The sequence below is a fragment of the Pteropus medius genome, unplaced genomic scaffold, assembly GCF_902729225.1.
Source record: "Pteropus medius unplaced genomic scaffold, Ma_sr-lr_union100, whole genome shotgun sequence".
Classification (NCBI taxonomy): Eukaryota; Metazoa; Chordata; class Mammalia; order Chiroptera; family Pteropodidae; genus Pteropus; species Pteropus medius.
The window spans coordinates 44,867,660-44,892,395 of NW_024344378.1; the positions used below are offsets into that span (position 1 = coordinate 44,867,660).

Sequence of the window (24,736 nt, forward strand, 5' to 3'; positions counted from 1 at the left end):
TTTGGGAGAATCAAATATAGTACCACAAAGTATGTAGAACAATTCACATAGTGTTTGAAGATAGAGTGAAGAAATAAAATGGAGTTATTATAGTCAGGCTGCTAAATTATTAAAATTAAGTGGGCTGAGGCATGAGGAAACAATTACTCTTGTTTTAACTGACTATGAGAACTTAAACTTTTGAACTTTCCAGTCCTGCGTCAATATCTGGATAAGAATCAGTGAGTTGTGTGTTAATGCCTGGACATACATCAAGTCTTTAGTTAACCATCTCAATGACCTCAAGAAGAAAATGTTCCATTGACCACATCTGAAGAATACCATCTTGGACCAAGCCAAGGCCTAAGAATGCAGAACTGAATGAGCTTTTTACTATGAGAACCCTCAGCTTTTCTTTCTCCTTAGGAACACTCTGGGTATGGCCTAGTTGTGTTTCCAGTTTGCAAACTCTAAGACCCTTGAGTAAATCTTTGTCGTTTATTTCTAGCCAAAGCCTCCTGACTCTCTCGAGTCAGTTAAGGTGTTCATCATTAGCTATTACTGAAGTCCCTGCCTCGGTGCTTAGTAGGAACTCAACAATTGGTATTGATTATTATTTTAAGGAGGCCTGTGTGTTCCTGACCTCTGCTCTAACCTACCCAGAATGCTATGTGTTTTGGCACAAGGGCAGAGCCCCTTTCTCAGGCCACCCCAACCACAATCTTCCCTTCAGTTCCTTGGAACTTAAAAGAACCAGATGAGCCCCACTTGGGGGGTGGCATTGGGCATTCTCCAAGGGAGTGGGAATGGTTCTGTGCAGCTCATCCCCTCTCCAGGAACTAACAATCCAAGCACAGACCTACTGCACAGGAGGTGGAACTGTCCTCTTAAAGGGAAGACGGCATTTTAATAGACCGTGTGTGATAGGAAAGTACATATTGCTGTTGAGGAGATAGGGGCGGAAGCAACCCTGAACTCCAGGCTGGCCCTTGAGCAAGGTGGGCAAGGCGCCACTGTCTCCTCAGCACTCTGCCATTGGCTTTGATGCTTTCTCTTCTGTGTCCTGGCTTGAATGCATCCGGAGAACTTGTGCTTTCCCGATATGCTCTGGAAGAAGGGGAGACACAACTGGAGGAGAGGTTGAGGAGGGACTGGGTCCCTACCTGGGAGGGGCCCAGAAGACCTGGGTGGACCCGTCTCCCCAGAAGGCTCCCGGCGAATGCGCAAGAGCAGAGGGAGAGGTGTGAAAACCTGAGTCAACCCACCTTCTGCTCTTGGCTCTGGTGAGTGGGAGGAGCCAACTCCCTCCTCTGAGCCTCACCACACCACCCTCTTCTTTCTACATTCAGGTAACACATATCTATGAAGTGCCTACCCTATGCAGGCACTCCACTGGCCACTCAGGACACTTTACAGTCTAGTGTGGCAGAATAATGTACATGGTGGATACCTGTCTTCTCTCCCCTCCACCTCTACTCCCTTCCCCCTGCCCTGGTCTAAGGCACCAGGGTGACTGCAGCAGCCTCCTCCTTCATCTCCTTCATCCCCTCCTACCCCCCAAGAGTCCATTCTCTACACAGAAGCCAAAGGGGTATTGCTACACCCTGCTTATAACCTTCCAGTGTGACCCCATGCACTCTGCATGAGGCCACACACTTAGCCTTTCATACAGGCCAGCCCTGCCCACTCTTCTCAACTCACTCCGTATCACTGTACCCAACCCACAAAGTTCCAGTCACCCTGGCCTGCTCTTTCACCAACACACCAGGCAGGTGGGAGCCTTGCATAGGGCTGAATCCTTCCTGTCTTTCAGCCCAAGGAGTGCTCTCCCTATCTTGCCAATCCTATTGCATCGCTCTGCTTTATTTTTCTTATAGCACCTATCCCCCTCCGATGTTTTTATTGGTTGTCTGCACTCCTCCTCCCTAGGTTGTAAACTCCATGACAGCAGAAAATGGTTTGAATTCTTCTGCAGGGATTCCCAGAGCCTAGCACGTAGGTGCTAAATAAGTTTCTGTTGAATAAAAGAATGAATGAATGGATGAATGGATGAAATGAGCAGCTTCCTTGGGCAGAGACCTGTCTCCAAGGAGCCTTGAATCTGCTAAGGAATCCAGCCAGGATGGGTCTCGGTGAGCCCCCGGTGACCTGCTGCATGGACTCTTACCTGGTTTTTCGCTTTTTAGTAGAGAGGGTGTCTTCGTCTTCTTGGACTGGCTGTAACCCACAAAAAGAAGAGAGGGCTCAGAAAGGTCAGGCTGGAGCACACCACAGCAAAGTGGCAGGATGGGCGGGGAAGTGAGGAAGGTGCTCCAGGGAGAGGCAGAAGCTGACCTTCCTAGAGAACCAGCAAGTGTTCGTCTGTGACTGGCCCCACCCCAAGCAGGACCCTGACAATTGCGACTCTTTTGCCTGCTGTGGCCACAGGAAACCAAGGCCCTCCTGTCCCAGAAGCTGTAAGGGAGGCCACCGTACTGGCCCTCTGCCAGGTCCTCTTTTGGCCTCCTGCTTCCTAGCAGACAAGAAGCCTTCCCCTGTGTGGGAAGAACCCTGCTTCGCTAATGAATTAGTTACAAGCATGAATAATTTTCATCTATTACCTGATATCAGCTTTACACTTCAGCAAGGCTTTTTATGCACCTGATGCAATTTTTCTCCCTACAACTTTGAGAGAGGGGCTTTTGAGAGGTGAAACTGAGGTTCACAGATGGGAGGTGGCGTAATCAAGGTCACAGTGAAGCCTCCCTTCCTCTGTACCTCCTCTGGCCTTCCAAAGTGAAAAATAACAGCAGCAACCAAGTACAAGGCCAGAGCAAGCACCCAGCCCTTCAATAAGTCTGAGATAAACACAAGTACCCTGCCCCCTTATCGCCAAGCTCACCTTGCTCCAACCACCCCAGAACTTAACATCCCCTTAAGTGTACATATTCCTGACTTCCATTCCTGACACTCCCCACCCTCTCGTTTGCTCACTCAAATTCTATCCACCCCAGTCATGTTCCCCAAGCTCCATCAGAAATACTTGGGAGATTGTTAAAAATATATATCCCATGCCTGCCCCAACCCCACCCCACTTGCTGTCTTGGACTTTAATAATTTGCTCTTTTGACAAGTTTCCTACAAATCTGAGTAATGCTGGGCTTGTCAGTCAGGCCCAAGCCTGATCCCAGCTCCTTTGCTGTCCAGCCAGGTGACTTTGGGTCATTCGGTTATTTCTGAGCCTTAAGTTTCTCATCTGTAAGATGGAGGTGATACTGCCTCTATGGATGGTTGTATGGACTAGAAATATGCAGAGCACCCAGCGGTGTCAGGCAGACATAGTGGGCACACAATATCGCAAGTTCTAGTGCTGACTGTCAGGCCTCACTCACCTGCTTTCTGAAGCCTTCCCTCACCTTTCCTTTCCACAACTGGGAATGCATCTCTTTCTCTCTAGTCATCCAGGACCCTTAATACCGACATAAAGGTACTGCTGCCTGCCTTGTGTTAGCATTCCTTCTCTACTTGTGTCTTCCCAAAGACCAAGAGCTTCTGCAGGACTAGCTATGGCTTCTTCAGCCCTGTCTTGCTATAGCTGACACAGGTCACCCCCTCAGGCATCCCCACAGCTGGCAGCCAGAGTCTAGTCTGGCAGAAGTAGGCCTTTGAGTAGTACGAGTAGCACTGGAGGGTCCCAGGAGAGGGCTGACCTCTTCCTCCAGGTCAGGCTCAGTCAGCCCAGGCTTTGACCAGCACTAGGCTCCCTTCTCTGGACCCCACTAGCCTCACCTGGAAGGACAGGTGCTAAACATGAAGGAGCCATCCTGAGAAAAGAGGGACAGATAAAGAGTGTGAAGCCCACCTGTAGAGTGGTTGTTCCCTTTCTTGAGGTGGTTCCTGGACTTCCTGGAGCTGGTGCAAGAGTTGTTCTGTTGGGATGGAGTCTAGAGCCTGGGGAAGAAGCTGAGCCACTGCCGTCTGCAGGAGCCCTAGTGCCAAGTCTTTCTCTGTAAGCACAGCCAGGGGACAGAGTCCTCAGGGGCATGACTCCAGCCCCCATCCTGTCCCTAAATGGGACAGTCAGGAAGCAAGGCCTTCAGCTTTTCTGGGCAACCATGGCCCAGGGCAGTTTTCTCTAATTATGTCACATTCTGCCCACAGGGCCCCACGGGGAGACCCCACTTCCCTCCTTGTGCCTTGTTCTTGGCTCACCTGTCTTCCACACACTGCGCCCTCTCTGGGAAGCCTGTAAGAGGCCCACCCCCTCATCCTCCCCTTCATTCTCCCCGTCAGGGAGCCTTCTCCAATCAGCTCTCTGGCTCTTATCACTCCTCACCCTCCCACTTAGACATACTCTCTACCTACTGTCCCAGTGTATGTATGGGTGTCCATTCATGTGTTCATGTGCATATACCTGTGTGTCCTTATGTGTGTATATTTGCATCTGTGTGTGCATGCATTTCCCACAGTAGTGGATGAGAGGCTGTGTCTGCTAAGTCCCTCCCAGGTGCTGAGACTTGTGGTCAGTATGGAGAAAGGGTCCCCTCTGAGGAGTGGGGTCACGGAAATCTGAGGAATGGGAAGAGGGAGCAGCGATGTTGTCTGGCTGGAGAAGGTTTGTTTGGGCTTCAAAAAGGAGAAGAGGCCCAGGCAGAAGGCCCAGGCCCTGGCATGGGAGCTGAATGACATGAGCGTACTATAGAACCAGAAGACAGGGCCCTCAGCAGCCTCCACTCAGAGGACCTGGGCACAAGGCTGTGTCTTACCCTTTGGGGGAGCGTAGAGTAGCCAGAACTGGATAGCATTCAAAGAGTCTGTTTGCAAGATCTGACATAGAAGTTCCAAGATCTGTGGGCAGGAAGACAGGCCTGGGTCAGTGTGCTGGACAGCATGTTCCAGCAGGCAGCACAAGTGCCTGCCCCCGCAAAGTGGGATCCCAGAGCCATATGCTTGGCTGAACTGGTACCCACGATGGTTCCTGGCTCTTTTCTGTGTGAGGCTTGGCATTTTACAGAGGGCTTTCTCTCCCAACAGCCCTGGAGGAAGATTTTTAACCCCCTTACTGGACAGGTGAGGAATCCAAGGCCTTGAGAGAGGAGGACACCTAGCGGGAGATTGTGGCAGAACCAACCCTCAAAATCAGAGGCTGGTTGTATCCCCAAAGTCCCTCACTGGGAAGGCAGTCAGAGCTGGCCAGTCAGCTCCTCAAAGATGCAGTGAGTCCTGAATGCCCCAGTCCTTGGTGTGGGGATTTCAGGGATCCCAGGGGCCTCCCCACCCTGAAGTTCCCACGTTCAGAGTCTGGAGATGTTAGCAAAGAGGTGGGATGATCTCGGGCGGCCTGAGGGGTGGGGCTGGCCGGCTCTGCAAACTGCTCAGCTCGGGGCTCCTTACAGCTGGACAGCATGCCTGCTTTGCTCCCAGCCGCATCCTCAGCCTCTGCCATCTTTGCTGCTTCGGGGCCCTTTCCCCACTGCATTCTCCAGTCAAGGATCATTGGAAAAAGATCCAGCTCTGTCTTGGATGGGCTATGGGGACTCCCTAGGCCGGGATGCTGATGGCGGCTGTGTCTATGGTTGGCTGGAGTTGGAGCCCTCGATGGGGAGTAGAGCACCTGGTATCCTAGGAAAGTGGGGTTCTTTCTTTCAGGAGACCCCACTTGAACCGGTGGAAGTCAGAGGGGGGCCTAGGCCCGGCCTCTCCCAGGCCTATGCCTGCTAGGGTGCCCAGCCTCGCCCCCAGGTGCCCGCCCGCTACGGCGACCCCACCCCCACTCTCCCCAGGGTCCTTCTCCATTCCTGGCATCCAACTTACCTGCCCTGTGCCCCCTCCCCACGGAACCCGAGAACCTACTTCCAGGCAAGGTGAGGCCGCCCTATGGTGGAGAAAGTACTGTGTTCTAGTCCTGGCTATGCTGCTCCCTCTCTGGAGACCTGGGACACAGAATGTTGCCTGGAAGGGCCTCAGCCTACCCCATCTGTGGAATGGGGGTCTTAGGCCCTGTCTGCTCTATTCACTTCACTGAATTCTTGTAAGGCTCCAAAGGGACAGCATGCTTAAAAGCACAGGTCACAGGGGAAGGTGTCAAGATGCTGGCTCATTGTTTGGCTTTTTTCTAGAGAACACGTGTGCATTTTAACAGGGACTTTCAATGCCTTAACCCACTGGAACGAGTCATGGACTCATCTCAGGCCTTTGATGAGGAAACTTGAACATGGAGGTGGTGGGCTTTGTGCTTTGTTGTAGCACAGACCAAACCTCTCTCAGAGTGTGGGGTCACCAGACTGGGACCAGCCTTGTAGGCTGTAGGGGACAGCATACTGGGGTGTGGTCTGAGGACATACTAGGCAAGATAGTGGAATGTACTGGGGTATGGTCTGAGGACATACTTCCTCTCCATGCTTCTCAATTCCACTGCTGTAGCTCCGTTTAACTCACCAAGTGCCACAGCTGGAACAGACCTTTGTGATAATGTGTTCATGCTCCCAATTTGGCTACATCGTGGAACTGAGACCCCAAGAGGCGAAAGGACTTAACAAAGTGGGAAAGGCTTACACAGAAACCTGGAGGCAGCAGGGGCTTAGAATTCAGGCTCCTGACTTCCAGGTCTGGGGTTTCTGAGTCTTACAGTCTTAGGTGCAAGTATCGCTGGGAGACGCCACACTTCACAGCCATTTACGAGTCCTTGTTGGGACTGCTGTGAGCCTGGGAACAGTACTACCCTGGTCTCTGCCCTCAGACCAGGGCCTCCATAGGGCCACAGCCACCGGCCTTCCCAGGGTCTCACCAGCAGCTCCTGGTCCTGCAAGACGGAGGTCTGGACTCCATCTCTGTTAGAAGAGAAGTTCCGTTGGCCCTGGCGGGAGCTGCGGCGACCCAAGGCTCCTGTGGAAGCTGGGATGAGCCTCCCTGTCTCCGCCGAATACTTCGCCCCTTGCTCCCGCTGAGGCTCCTCCTTCTGCTGGGAGAAAAGTGGCCAGACTCTCCAGGCAAGGAGAGAGATGGGGGAGATGGGGGAGATGGGAGAGATGGTGGCAGGGGAGGAGGGTGGGGGGAGAGAGAGAGATGAGCAGGGAGAGGAGGGAGAAGGCAGCCAGAAGAGAAGAGGCTGGGTCATATCTCCAGGGCACCCATCACCTCCTCTCCTGGAATCACAGCATTGCAGGGACCCGAGAAGTCCACCAGGCCAGCCCCACCCTGTCCTTAGATCCTTCTCCCCAGCGGGGGCCTCTTCCAATAAAGCCAAAGCTCTTACTTCTGGAAATTAGTTGAATGCTGGCCACATACTTCCTCCTTGGGCAGACCCTCCCTGCTGCCTCTCTCCTCCTAGCCCATCAGAGATTTGAAAACAGTATCCTGTGCCAAGGCCCCCACAACCTACCTTAATTTTTAGCTCGGCTGCACCCACAGCTTGGCATCCTTTCTTAGCCCTGTGAAACCCTCCTAAGCCAAGTCTGTGGGCCCAAGGTCTGTGGTCTCCAGCACCTACCACTCCCGTTAACACTGGTAGTATCCTTCCCATTCTAAAAATAAGAAAACTGAGACCCAGAGGGTTTAGCTTAGTTGCCCTGAGCACCACAGTGAGTTAGCTGCAGAGCAGGGACAAGAACTCTGCTGCCCAATACAAGGGGGGGATGGGACTCCGCCACAAAGGACCAGGCCTGTCTTAGGACCAATTCCACTATCTTCAAGCTGCCTCCCACTTGTTTTTAGTGCTTTGTCAGCAAATAGCCCCCATGAGGCCACCCCATCCTGTTTAAAAACCATCAGTGATTCTCTAACTCTTTGTGAGAGTAGACACTACATTGGGTTCAGAAATGACAATGAGCTGGCCTTGCCCACATTCTAAATTGGCCCCTTCCCACCTTCTACCCCCTTGCTGCCCACTGTACCCTGTCCTGCAGTCCTCCGCTTTCTGAAGACGTCTCGCATTTCCTAGCTTCTGAGTTGTTGTGCTGCAGGCCCCCACTGGGGTGCCTCCCCTCTTCACTTCTATGCTAGGAACTTTCTTGGCTTTCTCCACCTGGGTGTGTTCTCTGCCCCTCCGAGCCCTCACTGTGGCCCTCTCCCTTCAACTGGTATCCGTCAGCCCCTCCTCCCCAGTGCCGACAGCATCGCTTCAATAAAGGCTAGCTCTTCTGCTGGTCAGGTTGAACCGACCTGGGAGGGATTTCCTTACAAAGGGAAGGATCCATTTCATCTCTTCCCGGTCAGTTCCTTTGTTCTGCACTCACCTCCTTGTTCTTCGGCTCATTCTCCTTGGTGAGGACAACCACCCGGGAAGCCAGGTCCTTCAGCTCCTTCTTCCAGGCCTCTGGGAGGAGGAGACAAGATCCTGCCAACTGATGTCTGGAGCCTCCTCCTTGCCCTCCCTGTGGCACCAGGTGTCAGGAGGGCTGTAAATGGAAGAGCCTCCTCTCCCCACAGCCTTGCGCCCATATCTTAAAGAGAAAGGGGGAGGTGGTGCCCTTGGAAGAAGGATTAGGTATCACACCATTGGTGGGTGGGAAAGTAGGTGTGGAGGGGTCTGATGATGTCCTGGCCTGTGGCCTTACTGGGAGACACTGGAGAACATTTGGCTATGTGTGCCAAGATGCGAGTGGCTTAATCTTGCTTTGTCTCTTTTAGGAAATTGAAGCCAGGGCTGAGAATCAGTGGATACGCGGCGCCAGTTATTAAAATATCGAACTGCCCCTAAAGAGCTTGTTACAGAGCACTGAGCAAGTCTTCCAAACCTCTTTGCCTTGCAGTCTGTCCCGGCCCCTCCCCCAAGATCCCCCCCTCCCCAAAGGAAAGGTTAAGATCTGGCAGCACAGAGGCCTCCAGAATGCTGATGCAGTGCTCTCTGTGGCTGATTGTTCTGATGGCTGGTGCCCGAACATATAAGTACTAAATATTTCCAATATTATTCCTGTTTATAGCTGTAAGTCACACGACAATTGCCCAAATCTGTGTATCCTCTGCTTGTTATTACTCCTCAAACACCTCAAATCCAAGCAGGGGCACATTTCTGAGGATCCGTGGGGTGGGGAATAATGCAGTTGCAGATGCTCAAGGAAATGAAGAAAAATCGAAGTACTTCACCAGATCTCACCAACCTATGACCTAAGGCTCATTCCTTCTCAGGCACCTGCCCCAGTGGGGCAGCCCTTGGAGAGAGGGTGCCCGAGGCAGAGGGTCTATGGCTCTAGTACTCACCAGAAGAAAGCCAGGGGTCTTGATTGGACTGTGGGTCTCCAATGGGGACAGAGATGGTGGGCATTCCCATCAGATAGTGGGATGAAAGTGCAGTTTGAAGTAAGGGATCCAGAGAGAACTCGTCCCTGACAACACAGACGGGCTTCCCGGTGAGATCTGCGAAGGGGTAGAGGCTGTGGGAAGGAGTCATGGCTGGACCCCAAGAGCTCTAGGAGGCCAGGAAGAGGCTGGTGGACAGGGAGAGCACTGGCCCCACTTCTTCCAGTATCCACGGTTCATAGATTCATTAGAGCCCTGAGGGCTTCTGCGACCACCCAGACCTTACCCCTGGGGACACTTAGAATGGACTGCAAAGGGAAGTGCTCAGGGTCATGCAGTGAGTCAGGCTTCCAGAGACTCTAGACCTAGGTCTTTTTGGCTTTCTACAACAAAGCAGTGATTGCAGGTGTAAGCATATAGAAGTAAGCCGGGGCACCTGGGGGTGGGGACAATAAGCCATAGTCCGTGACAAGAGGGACTTGGACTCAAACCACGGGGAATGATATCTAGCTAGACCCTCTGGATAAAACATCTTGCCATCTGTCAGCCTGTCCAGGGCTGAATGCAGGGTAGCCTGGAGGTGGTGGCAGGCGGTTTACACTTGAGGACCCTTCTGGCCTAAGGTCTGTGTGACATTATTTTATTTAGATAGTCAGGCTTTAAGGACCAGCCTGGTTAGTACTTAACATCGTCGCTCATTCTTTCCTTCCTAAAATACTTTCTTTCTGGTGCCAGGACCCGTTCACTCTCCTGGCTCCTCCTAGCTCACCAGCCACGCTTTGTTTCCTCGCTGCTTACTCCTCATCTCAGCCTCTTAGCCTTGGAGTTCTGGAGCTCAGTCTCCAGGTTCTCCTCTCCTGTATCTACACAGGCTCCTGGATAATCCCATGCAGCTGTGCCACTTCCAACACCATCCCTCCTTGAATCACTCTCACATTTGCATTTCTTCCCTGAACTCCATCCCCAATTGCTTCCTCTGTACCTCTACCTGGATGTCACATTTTTGCATCTCCCAGGTCCCAATCTCCTTCCTCGCCCTCCCCTGGCCCTTTCTGAAGTTTTCTTTGTCACAACCGATGAAACTCTAGTTTTCCAGTTTACTCAGGCCAAAAACCTGGGAGTCAACCTTGATCCTTCTCTTCTTCTCACACCCCATTTTGGATCAATCAACAAATCCCATTGCCTTTACCTTCTGCATGTCTCTGGAGCAGGGCCACTCAGTCTTCCACTGCTACCTCCCTGGTATAAGCTATCACCTAAACAGAGGCCCATAGATCACTGCTGCCACTTTGCTCTTAACTTTCCAAGGGTTCCCACCTGACTCAGTGAGATGGCTTAGGATGACTACAATGTCCTCTCAGGCCCATATGATGGGGTCCCCATTGCCCCTCTGCTGCATCTCCTTTCCCCCCTCCTTCCTCTGCTCCAGCCACATTGGCCTCTGTGCTGTTCCTCTAACAGAGCCGAGATGCTTGCCTCAGGGCCCTTATACTTGCTGGTTCCTCTGCCTGGGACATTGTTCCCCTTGATATCCACATGGTTGTTTCACCCTCTCTTCCTTTAGTTCTTTGCTCAGATGCAATGCTATCGACCAGCTCTCCCCTCTATAGCCTTAGCCCTTACCACACTCTTGACACCTTAGCTATTTCCTATCCTTCCCCACCAGAGAGTCAGCTCCATGATGGCAGAAGTTGTCTTGTTCATCGTTGTATTCTCAGGATCTGAAAAAATGTCTGACTCATACATAGTTCATACTCAACAGATACTTGATGGATGAAATGACCTGAGTTAGAGAACGGAGCTCAGCTCTGAGGCCGAACATTCATCCCTTTTTTCTGATTTATAAGATGGGAGATTTGGTGGCAAGGGACATCTCGTAGGGATATACGGTCTGCCCTTATAACTTGCCCCCCAAGTCAAATCTCGGCTTGGCCAAGTGCTTGCAAGTGGCCAAGCAGCCCTGTGACCCTGACCAAGTATCCATTCTCTCGGGGCCTCTGCCTGGAAACAAGGGATGGGTCTTCCCTTTCCAATTTTCAATATCGCCCCACTGCCACTGGCCAGGCCCTGGCCTACCTCAGCCCTACCTTGGATGTGGGTCACACGCTGGGGGTGGGGATGGTGCCGGGAGAAGAAAGAGTGATGACTGAGGCGGCCGAAGCGGTAGGTGCCAGAGGTTTGGGGCTTGGGGGTCTTCAATTCCTTTCGGATCACCTCGAAATCCACGATCCCTGGGACCTTCAGTTCTTTCTGTGGTCCGTCATCCTCGTGGTTTCTTGGCCTGTGCCCTGACTTCTTCTCAGGCTTCAGCTCAGCCTTTGGACTGAAGAAGAGGGTCAAGGAGAAGCTAATGGAGCCTCCTGGAAGTAGCATCCACCCAAGCTCAGAGCCCAGTGCTTATTACAGAGTCCATTCCTGAGATACTCTGAAACATGGTTTCCAGGATTTCTCTACCACCCGTGAGCCCCACAGCTGAGCCTCCCCCAGGGTTCTTCCCCACGAGACAATTCAGTCCCAGGAAGCCTTCTGTCTTTCTATAGCTCTTTAGCAGGGAGCTAGGATCCATCTGAGAGAACTCAGATGGAATCTCCCAGAACTCCAATTTTCTCCCAGAAAGCATCTTTAAAAGCCAGAAAGAGAAGCCATTGACCTACCTACTTACCCAAATACCTGGTTGGAACAAAGGCACATTATATACACCTCCAGGGCAAGAGGGCTGACCCCAGCAAGGGCCTCTCCCCAAGCCAAACTGTTGGCAGCCCAGGAGAAGCCAGCTACAGGCTGTCACTCCCCCCTCCCCCGCCCCCGCCATCTGGGGCAGTTTTGGCCCAGACTAAGCGTTGGGGCCAAAGCTGGCTGCCAAGGCCAGACTACATCAGCAAGTCCTTTCCTTGTGAGGGCCCTTCCCAGGAGATGCCGAGCTGATGAGGCAGCTCTGAGGGCTGCAATGCCGCTGGAAAGCTTCAAGCTCTTGTTTCGCTTCGCTGGAGACAAGCTGTCTCAGGTTCTCTGTCCTCCACCCTGCACCCCTTCCCTCTCCTGAGGATGCTGTGCCTCTGCCCCTGGAGGAAGAGGTCAAAGTCGGTCCAGCAAGGATCCAGAAATGGGTTGCTCTTTGTCTGGTGCCTGGTGGGACCACCTGCCTGCTTGTTGTCTGCTTTCCCTTCTCCTGGTGGCCCTGGCTGGGAGTCCCTCTGGAGGAGTATAGATGGATTCTGGATATGCTAAGCAAGGCGTTCTGCCCCAGGACCCTCTGAGGATTTTGCTGATCAGGCCCCTGAGTTTCTTGTTCCGTCCTGGATTCGCCTCTAAGAGATCTGGGACTTAAAGAAATAAAGCAAACCTTCTCTGAAAGTCACAGTTAGCTGGCCTCCCATAACCCCAAGTAACAGAGGAAGTCACTCCCTGAAAACCCCTGGAATTTCTGTGCTCAGTGCTGGCTCTTGCCACCGCATCCTCTCCCCACCCAAGGAGAGGCCTGGCCTGTGACCTGTGCTACCTCAGGCCTGAGAACCCGTTAGGGGCCTGGCTGATGACAGTGGAGGGAAAGGAAGAACTACTTCTCTTGGACCTCCAGTTTGTTGAGTTCCACTGAGGCCACCTTTGTCTTCTACCCTGTTCCACTCCCACTACCTCCTCTGTCAGCAGGATAGGTGATGCCTTACCTCATCAGTGGATGTCCAGCCAATTGTATTTTCACCTCTGCAGCCATTGTGGGGTTTCTAACAGAATAAAGACCAGTGTACTTAATACTAGTGTTGAAGATGAATATCAGGACCTCTTATAGACTGGCAGTGGGAATGTAAACTGGAACAGACACATTTGGGGGAAAAGATTGGCAATATCTTGTAAAATTGAACATTCGTATGCTGTATCACCCAGCAATTCCTCTCTCAAGTATATACCCCAGAGCTACTCTTACAGATGTGCAACTGGGGTTATGTGTAAGACTATTTAAACTAACATGATTCAAATTAGCAAAAACCCGGGGACAAGCCAAGTGTCCAATGTCAGAAGAATGGATAAATAAGCTGTGATATATTCAGACAACTGAACGTTATATTGCAGTGAAAATGAATGAACCGCAGTTACACACAACAACATAAATTGATCTTACAAATAGAATGCTAAGTCAAGGAAAGCAAGCTGCAAAAGATCATGTAGCCTCAGGTCCTTTTTAAAAATAAAGTTCAAAAACAAGTAAAATGATCATCAACATGTGCTGAAACAGAAAAAAAAAAAAAAAGCCAGAAAGTGCTAAGCATGAAATTCAGCTAGTGGCTATTTCTGAGGGCAGGTGGTGGGGGATCAAGCAGCAGAGGAGCACATAAGATGTATTAGTGATGGTATTCTAGTTATTGGGTTGGGGGTGGTGCATTTGCTGGTGTCCATTATATTATTCAATAAGCTAATTAAATGACATAGATGAAAGATGATAGGAGTCAAAGCCAAGAATAGTGATTAATCTAAATCTATGGGCCAGAATATATATACATATACGTATAGCTGAAATGTTGGGGGTTGCAAGTGGCAGAACTAAGGTTGAGACAGGAAATCAGTGCATTCTGAGAATTAACCCTCAGAGTCACAGAATCTTCAAGGGACCCCAAAGACCCCCAGAGCCAGCCTTTCATCAGGTTAGGGTGGAGGGATGGGACAGTATTGCCTGAGGTCAGGGAAGGGGAGAGACTCCGAGGTGACACAGAAAGGAACCAGGAACCCTGACCCAAAGACTCCTGATCTTTTCTCTAAAGAGAAAAAGTTGGCAGAGCTTCCTTTGAAGGAAACTTTGGACATCCCCGATGACGGGGGCTGGACTCTAGAGCACTTAGAGGCTGTAGGCTTGACAACAGAGCATTCGGAAGCCCCAAACCACCTGTCTACAGGAAAAGGTACTGTTTAGAACAGAGACTTCCAAATGCTTTTGACTGTGACCATAGTAAGAAACTCATTTTTGCATCATGACCCAATTCACACACGTATTACACGTGCTTCTGTGTGGATGTGAAACTGAAGCGAGTGTATCCAAAGCAATACTCACCCTTGCTACGTATGATGCACACTGATATTTTCATCCTCCTTGTTTTCTTTTATAAATGTTAGACATCCATTAAATCGATTTTATAAGCCACTAATGGGTCACACCCCACGACTGCTGCAGAGAGGTCAGCAGGGACTCTAGTGGGTCAGGTTTGCCTTTTCCTCCACTTACTTCTCCTCCTTGGCTCCCAGCCAGCCAGGCATAAGGGGTCCTAACGCTTACACCAATCCTGGGACAGCACTTCCCTTTCCCTCTATCGGCTCCTCTGAGCTCTCCCCTGGCCTGAGACTGGCTGTAGTGTCCATTTCCTCCCCTCGAAAGATCCCTGGACTCACCGAGGCAAGTGCCCACTATAGCATGTGGATGAGAAGCCCCTGCTGCCAGAGTAGGAAGGAGTAAGAGGACGGTCAAAGGGAAGGCTTGTCAGTTCTGTGGGCAAGTCTGTCTGCTCTGTGACTGCATGAGCCAGAGGTTGCTAGGTTACCCCTTCCCCACAACTCTAGAACCACTCCCCTGCACCCCTCTCCTCACCCCCACCCAGCTCCTTTTACCCCTTCTGGAGGGGCAGGCAGGGCTCTCCTCTGCCTCCAAGCTCCTTCTCCTCCTCCCAGTCAGCACTTTCTATGGGGACCAAGGGAGAGAATGAGAGTCAGGGGCTGCTTTCAGCCAGCGAGCAGCAGGCAGAGAGGGAAAAACTGGCATAGAAGGTTGGCCATGCTGGGTCCCAGCTTTCTCAGCCCTACTGGGCAGGATGCCACCATGAAGGACTCTGCCTCCACGCATCCTGTGTGTGCGGATTGATTTGCACAGAGCTATCTTCTAGATGGAGAGGAGAAGGCCTCCAACATGACCCAGAGCCTCCCTCTAGCCCTACTGTAAATGATCACTGGGTGGGAAGAGCCTGGGTTTTCAGTGGGGCAGGGGTTTCAAACAGATTCTGAAATTCTCTAGATATCACCTTAGGTAAGCGGCCTGCCAGAGATGCAGAACAGTGCTAAGAATGCTCTGTTCAAATCCCAGTTCTGCCGCTTCCTAGATGTGTGTCCTTAGACACTGTTCTGATGTCTCTGAGCCTCAGTTCCTGTGTCTCTGAAATAGAGATGATACTTGCACTTATTCTCACAGGATTGTTGGGAAGACTGAGTGACTCAAGGTACATGACAGTGTTTAGAACAGTGCCTGTCACCAAGTATGATCTCTTATTATTCCCTTCTCTGAACCTGTAAAATGGGGTACCCCTACCTACCTCTGAGATCCTTCTGAAAGACAAATGAGCTAATGGAAGTGAAGCACCTAGTCATATGCCTGGCACACAAGAGATGCTCAAAAATGATATCATGATATGATTATTGTTATCTTGATGAAGGTGGGATTATAAAGTGGGAGAGGTCAGTAGCCTGAGAACTGCTTTGGGTAATTAACTTTATTTGTCTGAGGTTCAGCTCAGATACCTGTAAAATGGAATAAGGATAATGCTTGGTCCATGGGCCTGTGGTGAGGTCAAGGCTGCAAGAGGTGCAAACAAACTCTGTAAACTACGGAAAGGTTTGCACGTAGTACTTGATGCTATCCTAGGAATGAGGCCTCTGGCCCTCCAAACTGATGAGGGCACGCCTATTCAGGGCTCTTATCCTCAGTACCCCTGGCTTCATATTAGTGGCCTGATGTTTCTGGACTCTGTGACCTCTCCCTGCAGAGGAAGGAAAGGAAGGAGAACAGCTAGAGGCAAACTCAAGTCCTTTGCTAAGGGATGAGGATTCAAACCGCTGTGGAGACTTGCTGGGGAGTGGCATCTGATCCTGGCTTTGCCCTAAGGGCTTCTCCACTGCACAGGTCAGAATGTGCCCCCATTTAAGCTTTGGCTTCTCCTGGGCCTGTCTCAGCAGGAAGGTGGTGACCCCTTTGAAACCATTCTGAAAGACCCCTTTTTCATGCTTCTGGGAATCTTGGTGACTATTTTGATAAATAACACTATGTTTGAAAAAAGAGAGGCCTTTCTTCCCTCCCGACCAGCATCTCCTGCTGATTTGAGATCCCACTGTGTGAGCTGACACAGCTGAGAGTAACACCCACTTTCATCTTCCCCATTACACCTCTTAACCCTTCCAACTATATTATTTGTCCACCAGGTCTACATGCAGTGGAACAAAGGATACCTGAGGGAATGCCCTCAACACTGGTTTGTAAGGTTTAAGGTTTATAAAAGAATGGCTGAGGAAACCCTTCTGAAATCTTTCTTTGTGGAGTGTCAAAAATAGGAGAGACTCTGTCTGCCTGGAAATAGTTTGATTCTTCCTACCTGGATGACTCTGTTCTAAGAGAAGCAATATAAAAATGTATGGAGCACTTCCTACATGCCAGGTACTGTGCTAAGTTATCTCACTTAACCCTACAGATGAGGGAACTGATGATCAGAGAAATCTTTAGTTATATGTGTTGCAAATATATTCTCCCCTTTGTGACTTGCTCTTCTGTCTCCAAATGCAGTCTTTTGATGGAGAGAAAGTCCTAACTTTAACATTGCCCAATTTGTTAATTTTGTCTTTAAAGATTGGTGTTGTTTGTGTCTTATCGAAGAGCTCCCTACTTACCCGAGGTGATCTCTTATATTATTTTCCAGAAGATTTACTGTTTTACCTTTCACGTGTAGACATGATTATTCTGGAATTGATTTTTGTGTATGCTGTAAGATAGGGGTCAAGAGCCATATATATTTTTCCACACAAATATCCATTTGACCCACCACCATTATTTATAACTCTATCTACATCCTGCTTCTCTGAAGTATTATCTTAATCAAAATTCAGGTGTCCATTTGTGTGGGCTTGTCCTGGACACTCTATGCTTTTCCAGTGCTCTTTTATTTACCATTCTACCAACACCGTACTCCCTTCATAACTGTTATTTTCAATATATCTTGATATCTAGTGATACAAGCCTTTTTCAGGGAAAACTCATTTTCTCCTCTGCTATTAATACTTCTGATGCCAAATACATGGCAATTTTTCCCATGCCCAGCAATTCCCCATTCCAGCGAAGACCAACTGGGTGTCCTACAAGTTTAACTCAATTCTGACATTATCTACCTGGAGATAGCATAAAACCCCAGAGGTTAGGGCCCAGTCCCACAAGACTGCCCCTACTTTAAACACCAGTTGCAAGTCCAGGTTGTCACCTGTACTACTTACTGACCAGTTATAAATTGAGTTCCCATGATCCCCTCCTTGGGTTAGACAATTTGCTGGACTGGCTCAGAAAGTTCAAGGAAAATGTGCTTATGTTTATTATAAAGACTATTCTAAAGGATACAGATGAATAGCCAGATGAAGAGTTTATAGGGCAAGGTCCAGAGAGGTCCCGAGTCAGGAGCTTCTGTCCCTGTGGAGCTGGGGTGCTCCACTCTCTCAGCACATGGATGCATTCGCCACTCTGAAGGTTCTCCAAATCCCATCATTTTGGGTTTCTATAGAGGCTTCATTATGTAGATGATGGATTAAATCATTGGCCGTTGGTAATTGATTCAATCTCCATCCCCTCTCCCCTACCCTGATATGGGAGGTAGGGCCGAAAGGTTTCCCTGGCAACCCAATTAAAAGTAACCTAATTAATGCGAACCCAGTAGTTGAAAGGGGCATATTATGAATAACAAAAGAGACCTTTATCTCTCTAATCACTTAGGAAATTCCAAAGATTTTAGGAGCTCTGCACTAGGGAGGGGGATGAAGACCAGATATATATTTCTTATTATAAATCACAATATCATAGACTTCCAGCTCTGTTTTTTAAGATTGTCTTTGCTATTCTAGTTCTTTTGCCTTTTCATATAAATTTTAGAATAATCTACATGTCTACAGAAATTTTTGCTGGGATTTCAGTAGAAATCAAGTTAAACCTGGCTATATAAGGAGAATTGACATTTTTACTATGTTGAGTCTTCTAGTCCATGAGTATGCTATATCTCTCCATGTTATATTTAGATCTTTTATATTTGATTTCTTTCATCAGCATTGCATAGTTTTTAACATACAAACCCTGTACGTGTTTTATTAGATTTACACCTAAGTAAGTTTTTTGGAGCAATTGTAAATGATATTGTATTTTTCATTTCAGTGTTGATATGTGTATTGTTAGTATATAAATTTTTGTATGTTAGTTTTGTATGCTGCTACCTTGCTGAACTCACTAATTAGTTCTAGGAAATATGTTGTAGGTTTCTTGGGATTTTCTGTGTGGAAAATAATATCATCTGCAAATAGAAATAGTTTTATTTCTTTCTTTTCAGTCTGTATGCCTTTTATTTCCTTTTCTTGTCTTATTGTACTGGCTAGAAATTCTAATACTATGGTGAAAAAAGAATGATGCAAGTGGACATCCTTGCCTTGTTCTTGATCTTAAGGGACAAGCATTCAGTCTTTAACCATTAAAAATAATGTTAGTTGTAAGGTTTTTGTAGATGTTCTTTATCAAGTTGAGGAACTTCCCCTTTGTTCTTATTTTTCTGAGAGTCTTTATCATAGATGGGTGTTGAATTTTGTCAAGTACTTGTTTATGAAGTGCTTGATATAATTGTAATTTTTCTTCTTTAACTTGTTAACATGGTGGATTACATTGACTGATGTTTAAATATTGAAACAACTTTACATTTCTGGAATGAACCTCACTCAAACATAGTGTATGATTCTTTTTATGTACTTCTGAGTTTTAACATTTCGTTGATTATTGCCTCTATGTTCATGAGGGATATTGGTCTGTAGTTTCCATTTTTTGCTCTCATTGTTTGGTTTTGGTATTAGATTAATGCTAGCTTCATAAAATGAGTTAGGCAGTGTTCTCTACTTTTTGGAAGAGATAGTTTAAAACGTATTTTTTCTTTAAATGTTTGCTCGACTTTTCTAGTGAAATGATCTGGACCTGGAGATTTGTTTTTTGGGAGTTTCTAAATTATGAAGACAATTTCCTTGATACTTATAGGACTATTCAAATGATCTATTTCAAATTGGGTAAGCTGTCTATATTTTTTAAAGAAATTAGTTCTTGTTTTTTCTAAAGTGTCAAATGTATGTGTAGTTTTTCTTCCATTTATTTCGCATGTGTTCTTAACTGCTCACTGAAGCATTTTTTTTTTTTTAATCATGGCTGCAATACACATCTTTGTTGGATAATTCTAATTATTTTGGTGTTGACATCTATTATGTTTTTCTGGGAATTTTTTATATCATCTATATTTACAAGTTTATAGCATAGGCCATATATTTGCATTGTCTTTAAAGACTATAGTGATATCTTCTTTTTTATTCCTGATATTGGACTAAATTTGTTTATTCTTTATCTCTCTTTTCCTTTCCCTTTCCTTCCCTTCCCCTCCCTCTCCCTCTCTCTCTCCCTCTTCTTTCTCCTTGTTCAATCCTGCCAAGAGTTATTAATTTTATTAGGTATTTTTTTCCCCCAGAGAAACAATGTTTAGTTTTTGGGTCCTCTTATTTCCTTTCTTCCATTTTCTTTGGGTTTAGTTTGCTATTCTTTTTATAATTTCTTGAAATGGATACTTAAGTCATTGATTTTCAGTTTCCTTCTTTTCCGATATAGCATACATTCGAGGCCATAATAGTTTCATCCCACAAGTTGTTCAAGTTTATAGGAGATAAATGCTACCTTTGTTTAGCTATAATTTGCATTTATTTAAAGAATGAAGTTGAACATCTTTTCATATGTTTAAGTGCTATTTGTGTATATTGTGATCTCTGTTCATATTTTTTGCCCATTTTCCTGTTGGTTGTTAGTCCTCTTTATATAGGCATATGAATTATAATTAGATTATTATTTTGTAATATGAGTAATAAAAAGTTGTTTCTACCTCATTGTTTTTCTTTTTACTTTGCCTACACTGTGAACTCAAGTTTTCAATTCCTCTCCTGCTAAAATGCTACTTTGCTGAGGGCTTTATCACCTGCCTTTGGAGTTCAGAGAGGGTAGCTCATTTTGACCCACTTTGCTTTATTGGGATTTCATTTAACTCCACGAAAGTTTTTAAAGAACAGAGGGCAGAAGCCCTGGCTCTGAAGATACTCAGGCCTACCATTCTTTACATATATAACCCTAGATATGTTTTGATAACTTCTAAGCCGCAGTTTCTTCATCTGTAAAATAGGGATAATAATTCTGCAAATCTTATGGGGCTGTTTGATGATTAAATAAGATGATGCATATGTATTCATCCAACACAGTGCCTGGCCCATAGTGAAGGCTTCATGAATGGTATTTTTAAAAATTTGTTTAGTGAAACCAAGCAAACATTTCTTGAATGGCTGCTGTACTATCCTGGTGCTATTCTTCATCAGTATAGAGGAGAAAATCCTGTGATCACATGCCCCTTGTCTCACCTGCTGTCTTTTGTGTTTTGTACATGGAGTTCTGGATTGTGGCTCATACTATTGGGTGCTTTGTTGAAGGTTGGCTGCTCTGAGAGTTTGAGTCTCTACCAGGCTCCTGGGTACACCTACCATGGCATTGCCCATGTCTCTATTGTCCCAAAGTCTGTGTGTGTAACTATTCTTCTGATGGTCTTTCAGAGAAGAAGGGAAGAAAGAAAGGGGTGTGACTAAAGACACTATGTAGCTGACACACCTGTCTCCCTGGGATGATCAGAGTTCCCTGGTTACCTGCCATCTGAGAAGGACTCACAGCTCTGGAGCCGACAGGTATGGACTAGTCTAAGCCAGCACTCAGGAAGGTTGTCTGACTGGAAGAGCAGGCATCAAGTAAGAAAGAAGAAGCCTGAGCTCTCCAGAAAGGTTTAAGGTATAGAACTCAACAAGCTTCCTACATTCATACCTTTTCAACTTAAGTTCCTCTTCTCTAACCCCTACCCCAATCTCTCTATTCACACTCTTTTATTTATTTGTTTGTTTGTTTTGCAATTTTTTAAAAATTAAGTTTATTGGGATAACGTTGGTTAATACAATCATATAATTTTCAGGTGTATATTATAATTTGACATCTGTATATTCTATTGTGTGTTTACCACCCAAAGTCCAGTTTCTTTCAGCTACCATATATTTGATCCCCTTTACCCACTTAACCTTACCCCTACCCCCCTATATTTGAATCCCTTTACCCCATCTACCTCCACTCTCCTCCCCTACCCTTTATCCTCTGGTAACCACTAGTCTATAGTCCATGTCCATGAGTCTCTGTTTATTTGTCCTGTTCCTTTGTTGCTTTTAGGTTTATATCTCACATATAAGTGAGATATAATATCATGTGATATTCAACTTTTTCTTTCTGGCTTATTTCGCTTAGCATGATTATCTCGAGGTCCATCCATGTTGTCACAAATGGCAGTATTTCATCTCTTGTTATGGCTGAGTAATATTCCATTGTATATATGTACCACAGCTTCTTTATCCAATCATCTGTCATAAGACACTTCGGTTGCTTCCATGTCCTGGCCACTTTGAATAATGTTGCTATAAACATTGGTCACACTCTCTTTTAATACCAAGTAATTTTTACTATTTCATGTATCTCTCCTGCAAGCCTGTAAGCTCCAAGAGGTCAAAGGCTATATCTATCTTGTTCATTACCAAGCACAGGGCCTTGCTCTGCATAGTGTTTACATGGGTGTGTTTGTTTTATGCTAGTTCATCAAGCTCCTGGTGTGATGCCTAGTGCCCAGTAAATACTCATTGAATGAATGAATAAATTACAGAGTCTTAGGTAGTTATCCAGGCCATTCACCCACTACATGCCTGAATCCTTGCCCCATACAATGCTAGTCAACAAAACAGCTCTAGTTGCAAAGAGCTCTCTAATGCCCAAGGCTGCCTGTTCGTTTTCTGTGCAGTGTTGTTGGCTAGAAAGCTTTTCTCAATTTAGAACTGAAATATATCAACTTGAGGCTTCCAGTCAATATTCTTGTTCTAGCATATGGTCATGTAAATCAAGTCTAGGCCCTCTTTTATGATAACAACCCTTTAGGCATTTGAAATTAGTTCTCACACCTACCTCTTCTCCAAACTAATCACAAAATCATTGATTACTTACATACTTTTTGAGTACCTACAGCATGAAGTAGGCTAAAGAACACAAAGATGAAAAGGTATAATACTTGGTCTTATGGGTGGCCAGAGAAATTAAGATAGAATGTGATAAGTGCTAGGAACAGTGGGGACACAGGAAGGAGAGCCCTTGCCCACCTAGAAGACTTGGAGAAGGATCCACAAAGGGGTGGGCTATAGAGTGTGCCTTAAGTAGACCAGGGAGGAGAAGATGTTCCAAGAAGAAGGTAGAGCATATGGAAAAGTTTGGGGATATAAGAACCCGTGGCATGTTAGGGAACTTAAGTAGTTCCATACAATTGGGGAGACTAGAAGTCCCAGAATAGTCCAGTTTATGATTGTTGTCCCAGAAAACTTAATATGTCCTCAGTCTCAAAAGTGACCCAGATTAGATGATAAATTATATGGTCACTCTAAGTATGCCTGGGGCATAAAGTCTTAGGGTGATATGGAAACAGGGGAGATGAAGGTGGAGAGAGGCAGTGGCTGATCATAAGGGGCCTTGTGGGCCAAGTTCAAGAAGAGCATTCAATTAATTGGGCTGACTATGGTGTCTTCCTTTTGAAGTCATCTTCTACAGATATAATCTAATTCATGGATCAGTATATCTATTGGTAGATGATTGGTACTATGAGTTATCATTTATGGAAGACTTACCAGGTAGGTGCTTTCCATATAGCCTGGGGTGTGGCCCAGACAATAGCTGCTGATCTTTATTCATACATGTCCTCTACTGATTGTCTGCCACTAGGCCTTGGATTTGTCTTGTTTTTATAGTTGTGAGATTGTGTCCTGAGACAGCATTGAGCAATCCCTTCTGGGCCTACTTGTTCCCAACTAGAAACTTTGTAAGGCTTCCCTGGAGGGGGATAGCTGGTCAGAAGTAGGACTACTAGCTGTAAATAACTTGCTTTGTAGGACTGGAATGACTTGTGTATTGGTGGGACTTGTAAGAATATTCAAATGAAATGAGTTTAATTGGCTCTATGATGATGCAATAACCAGGGAGTGTTGAGTTAGATGTTTGAATGGGCAGCCAGTGGAAATGCTTTAAATATTTGAAATACTTGAATTACTTGGAAAGTGGATAGTACAAGTAGGCATTTAAAATATGTCTGAGTAAGTGGTTCCTCTCCAGTGCCCCTTGCAACATCTGTCACCCTTAAACTAAATGTGGCAGTTCCCTCTAACAGATCTAGCTTCAGGCTGCTTTTGCCCGCCAGGAAGCCAGTTGGCAGTGGACCCTAGGGCTTCTGGAGGCTCCACCACCCCAACAACAGCTCTGATACTTGGATGCTCAGAGGGGACATGAGGCTGCTGAGGAATGGTCATTTTACCCTGCCCTTTCTGTTCCTCCTTTGTCAGCCTAGTGAAGTTTGGGGCTAGTTTGGGGATCTAGGTGTATTGCTTTGGTAGGGCTGTTGTAACATAGTACCATAAACAAGGTATCTTGAACAATGGAATTGTATCGTCTCAGTTCTGGAGGCTAGGAGTCTGAGGTCCAGGTACTGCCAGGCTGATTCCTTCTGAGGGTTGAGAGGGCCTCTCCCCTAGACTGGCCTCTCCCCTAGACTGGTGGTTTCTTGGCACATTTTGGTGGTTTTTTTGACTTGTAAAAGCATCACTCAATCTCTGCCTTTATCTTTGTGTGACATTCTGTCTGTGTGCATGTCTATGTCCACATTTCTCCTTTTTATAAGGACACTAGGTATATCAGATTAGGAGTCTACCCTACTCTTGTATGACTTCATCTTAACTTATTATATCTCCAGTGACCCCATCTGCAAATAAGGTTACATTCTGAGGTACCGTGGGTTAACACTTTGACATATGAATTGTTTGGGGACATAATTCAACCCATAACATGAAGGTAGATAGAAAAAGCATCAGCAGCATGCAACCACTCCGTTGATTAGTACTGCAACCAACTCTACTTTTTGGGAAAAACATCAAGTCAGAAAGAATCCTATGATTAAGGGAGAAGTACCCCAATACTGCTGTAACACATTAAAGGTAGAGCTCACTAGATATGGGTTAGTTTGCCTTGAGCTACGAATGTGACTTCTCCCCTGAGGATCCTAGCTTGAAAGCACACATGAAAGCCTGCTAGCCATAGTAGCCTGTGTCTCTGGGAATCTGGTTTTAATCTGTTATCTCACTTTCCAAGAGTCCATCTTCTAAACTTATGCCATTATTCTACCCTAGAACCGTCTTCATTCTTTGCTTAGATGAATGCAAAAGCCTTGTAACTAGTCTGCCCATTTGGATCTTATCCTAGCCATTCTACATACTCTACAGAGTGATTGTTTTAAAAGATAAACGTGATACAGTTGGCTCCTTAATTAAAATGACCTCAATGGCCGCTTGCTGCTCTCTGGATAAAGATCAAAGTACTATATCCTACAAGGGCCTGAGGTCTCAGACAGGAGGCTTACCAGCTGCA

The 24,736-nt window shown here is 46.9% G+C and overlaps 1 protein-coding gene across 6 annotated transcripts; it reads right to left on the reverse strand.

The window, feature by feature from the left end:
• Positions 1 to 644: 644 nt before the first annotated feature.
• TBATA (thymus, brain and testes associated) lies at positions 645 to 23,426 on the reverse strand. 6 transcript variants are annotated; one of them, XM_039872041.1, is made up of 10 exons: positions 22,951 to 23,426; positions 12,861 to 12,917; positions 11,283 to 11,518; positions 9,157 to 9,312; positions 8,193 to 8,272; positions 6,746 to 6,919; positions 4,725 to 4,806; positions 3,821 to 3,965; positions 2,147 to 2,196; positions 882 to 1,086 (listed from the first exon to the last, which is right to left on the reverse strand). In XM_039872041.1, exons 2-10 carry the CDS (start codon positions 12,905 to 12,907, stop codon positions 1,001 to 1,003), a joined length of 1,056 nt encoding a protein of 351 aa, XP_039727975.1. In that variant the 5' UTR covers positions 12,908 to 12,917; positions 22,951 to 23,426; the 3' UTR covers positions 882 to 1,000. The 6 variants fall into 6 exon arrangements, with proteins under 6 accessions (XP_039727977.1, XP_039727975.1, XP_039727976.1 ...); XM_039872042.1 differs by having other exon boundaries at positions 6,746 to 6,916; positions 22,951 to 23,423; XM_039872043.1 differs by lacking the exons at positions 12,861 to 12,917; positions 22,951 to 23,426 and adding an exon at positions 11,858 to 12,022 and having other exon boundaries at positions 645 to 1,086; positions 6,746 to 6,788.
• Positions 23,427 to 24,736: the final 1,310 nt, after the last annotated feature.

Bases quoted from the DNA above. Each gene is read 5' to 3' on its own strand.
- TBATA (XM_039872039.1), bottom strand. From the start codon at position 12,007: ATGGCGGGGGCGGGGGAGGGGGGAGTGACAGCCTGTAGCTGGCTTCTC. The intron at 11,519-11,849 runs GTAGGTCAATGG...CCTCTTCTTCAG, and splicing joins CCAGGTATTTGGGTAAGTAG to TCCAAAGGCTGAGCTGAAGC. The intron at 9,313-11,282 runs GTAGGGCTGAGG...ACCCCTTCGCAG, and splicing joins GCGTGTGACCCACATCCAAG to ATCTCACCGGGAAGCCCGTC.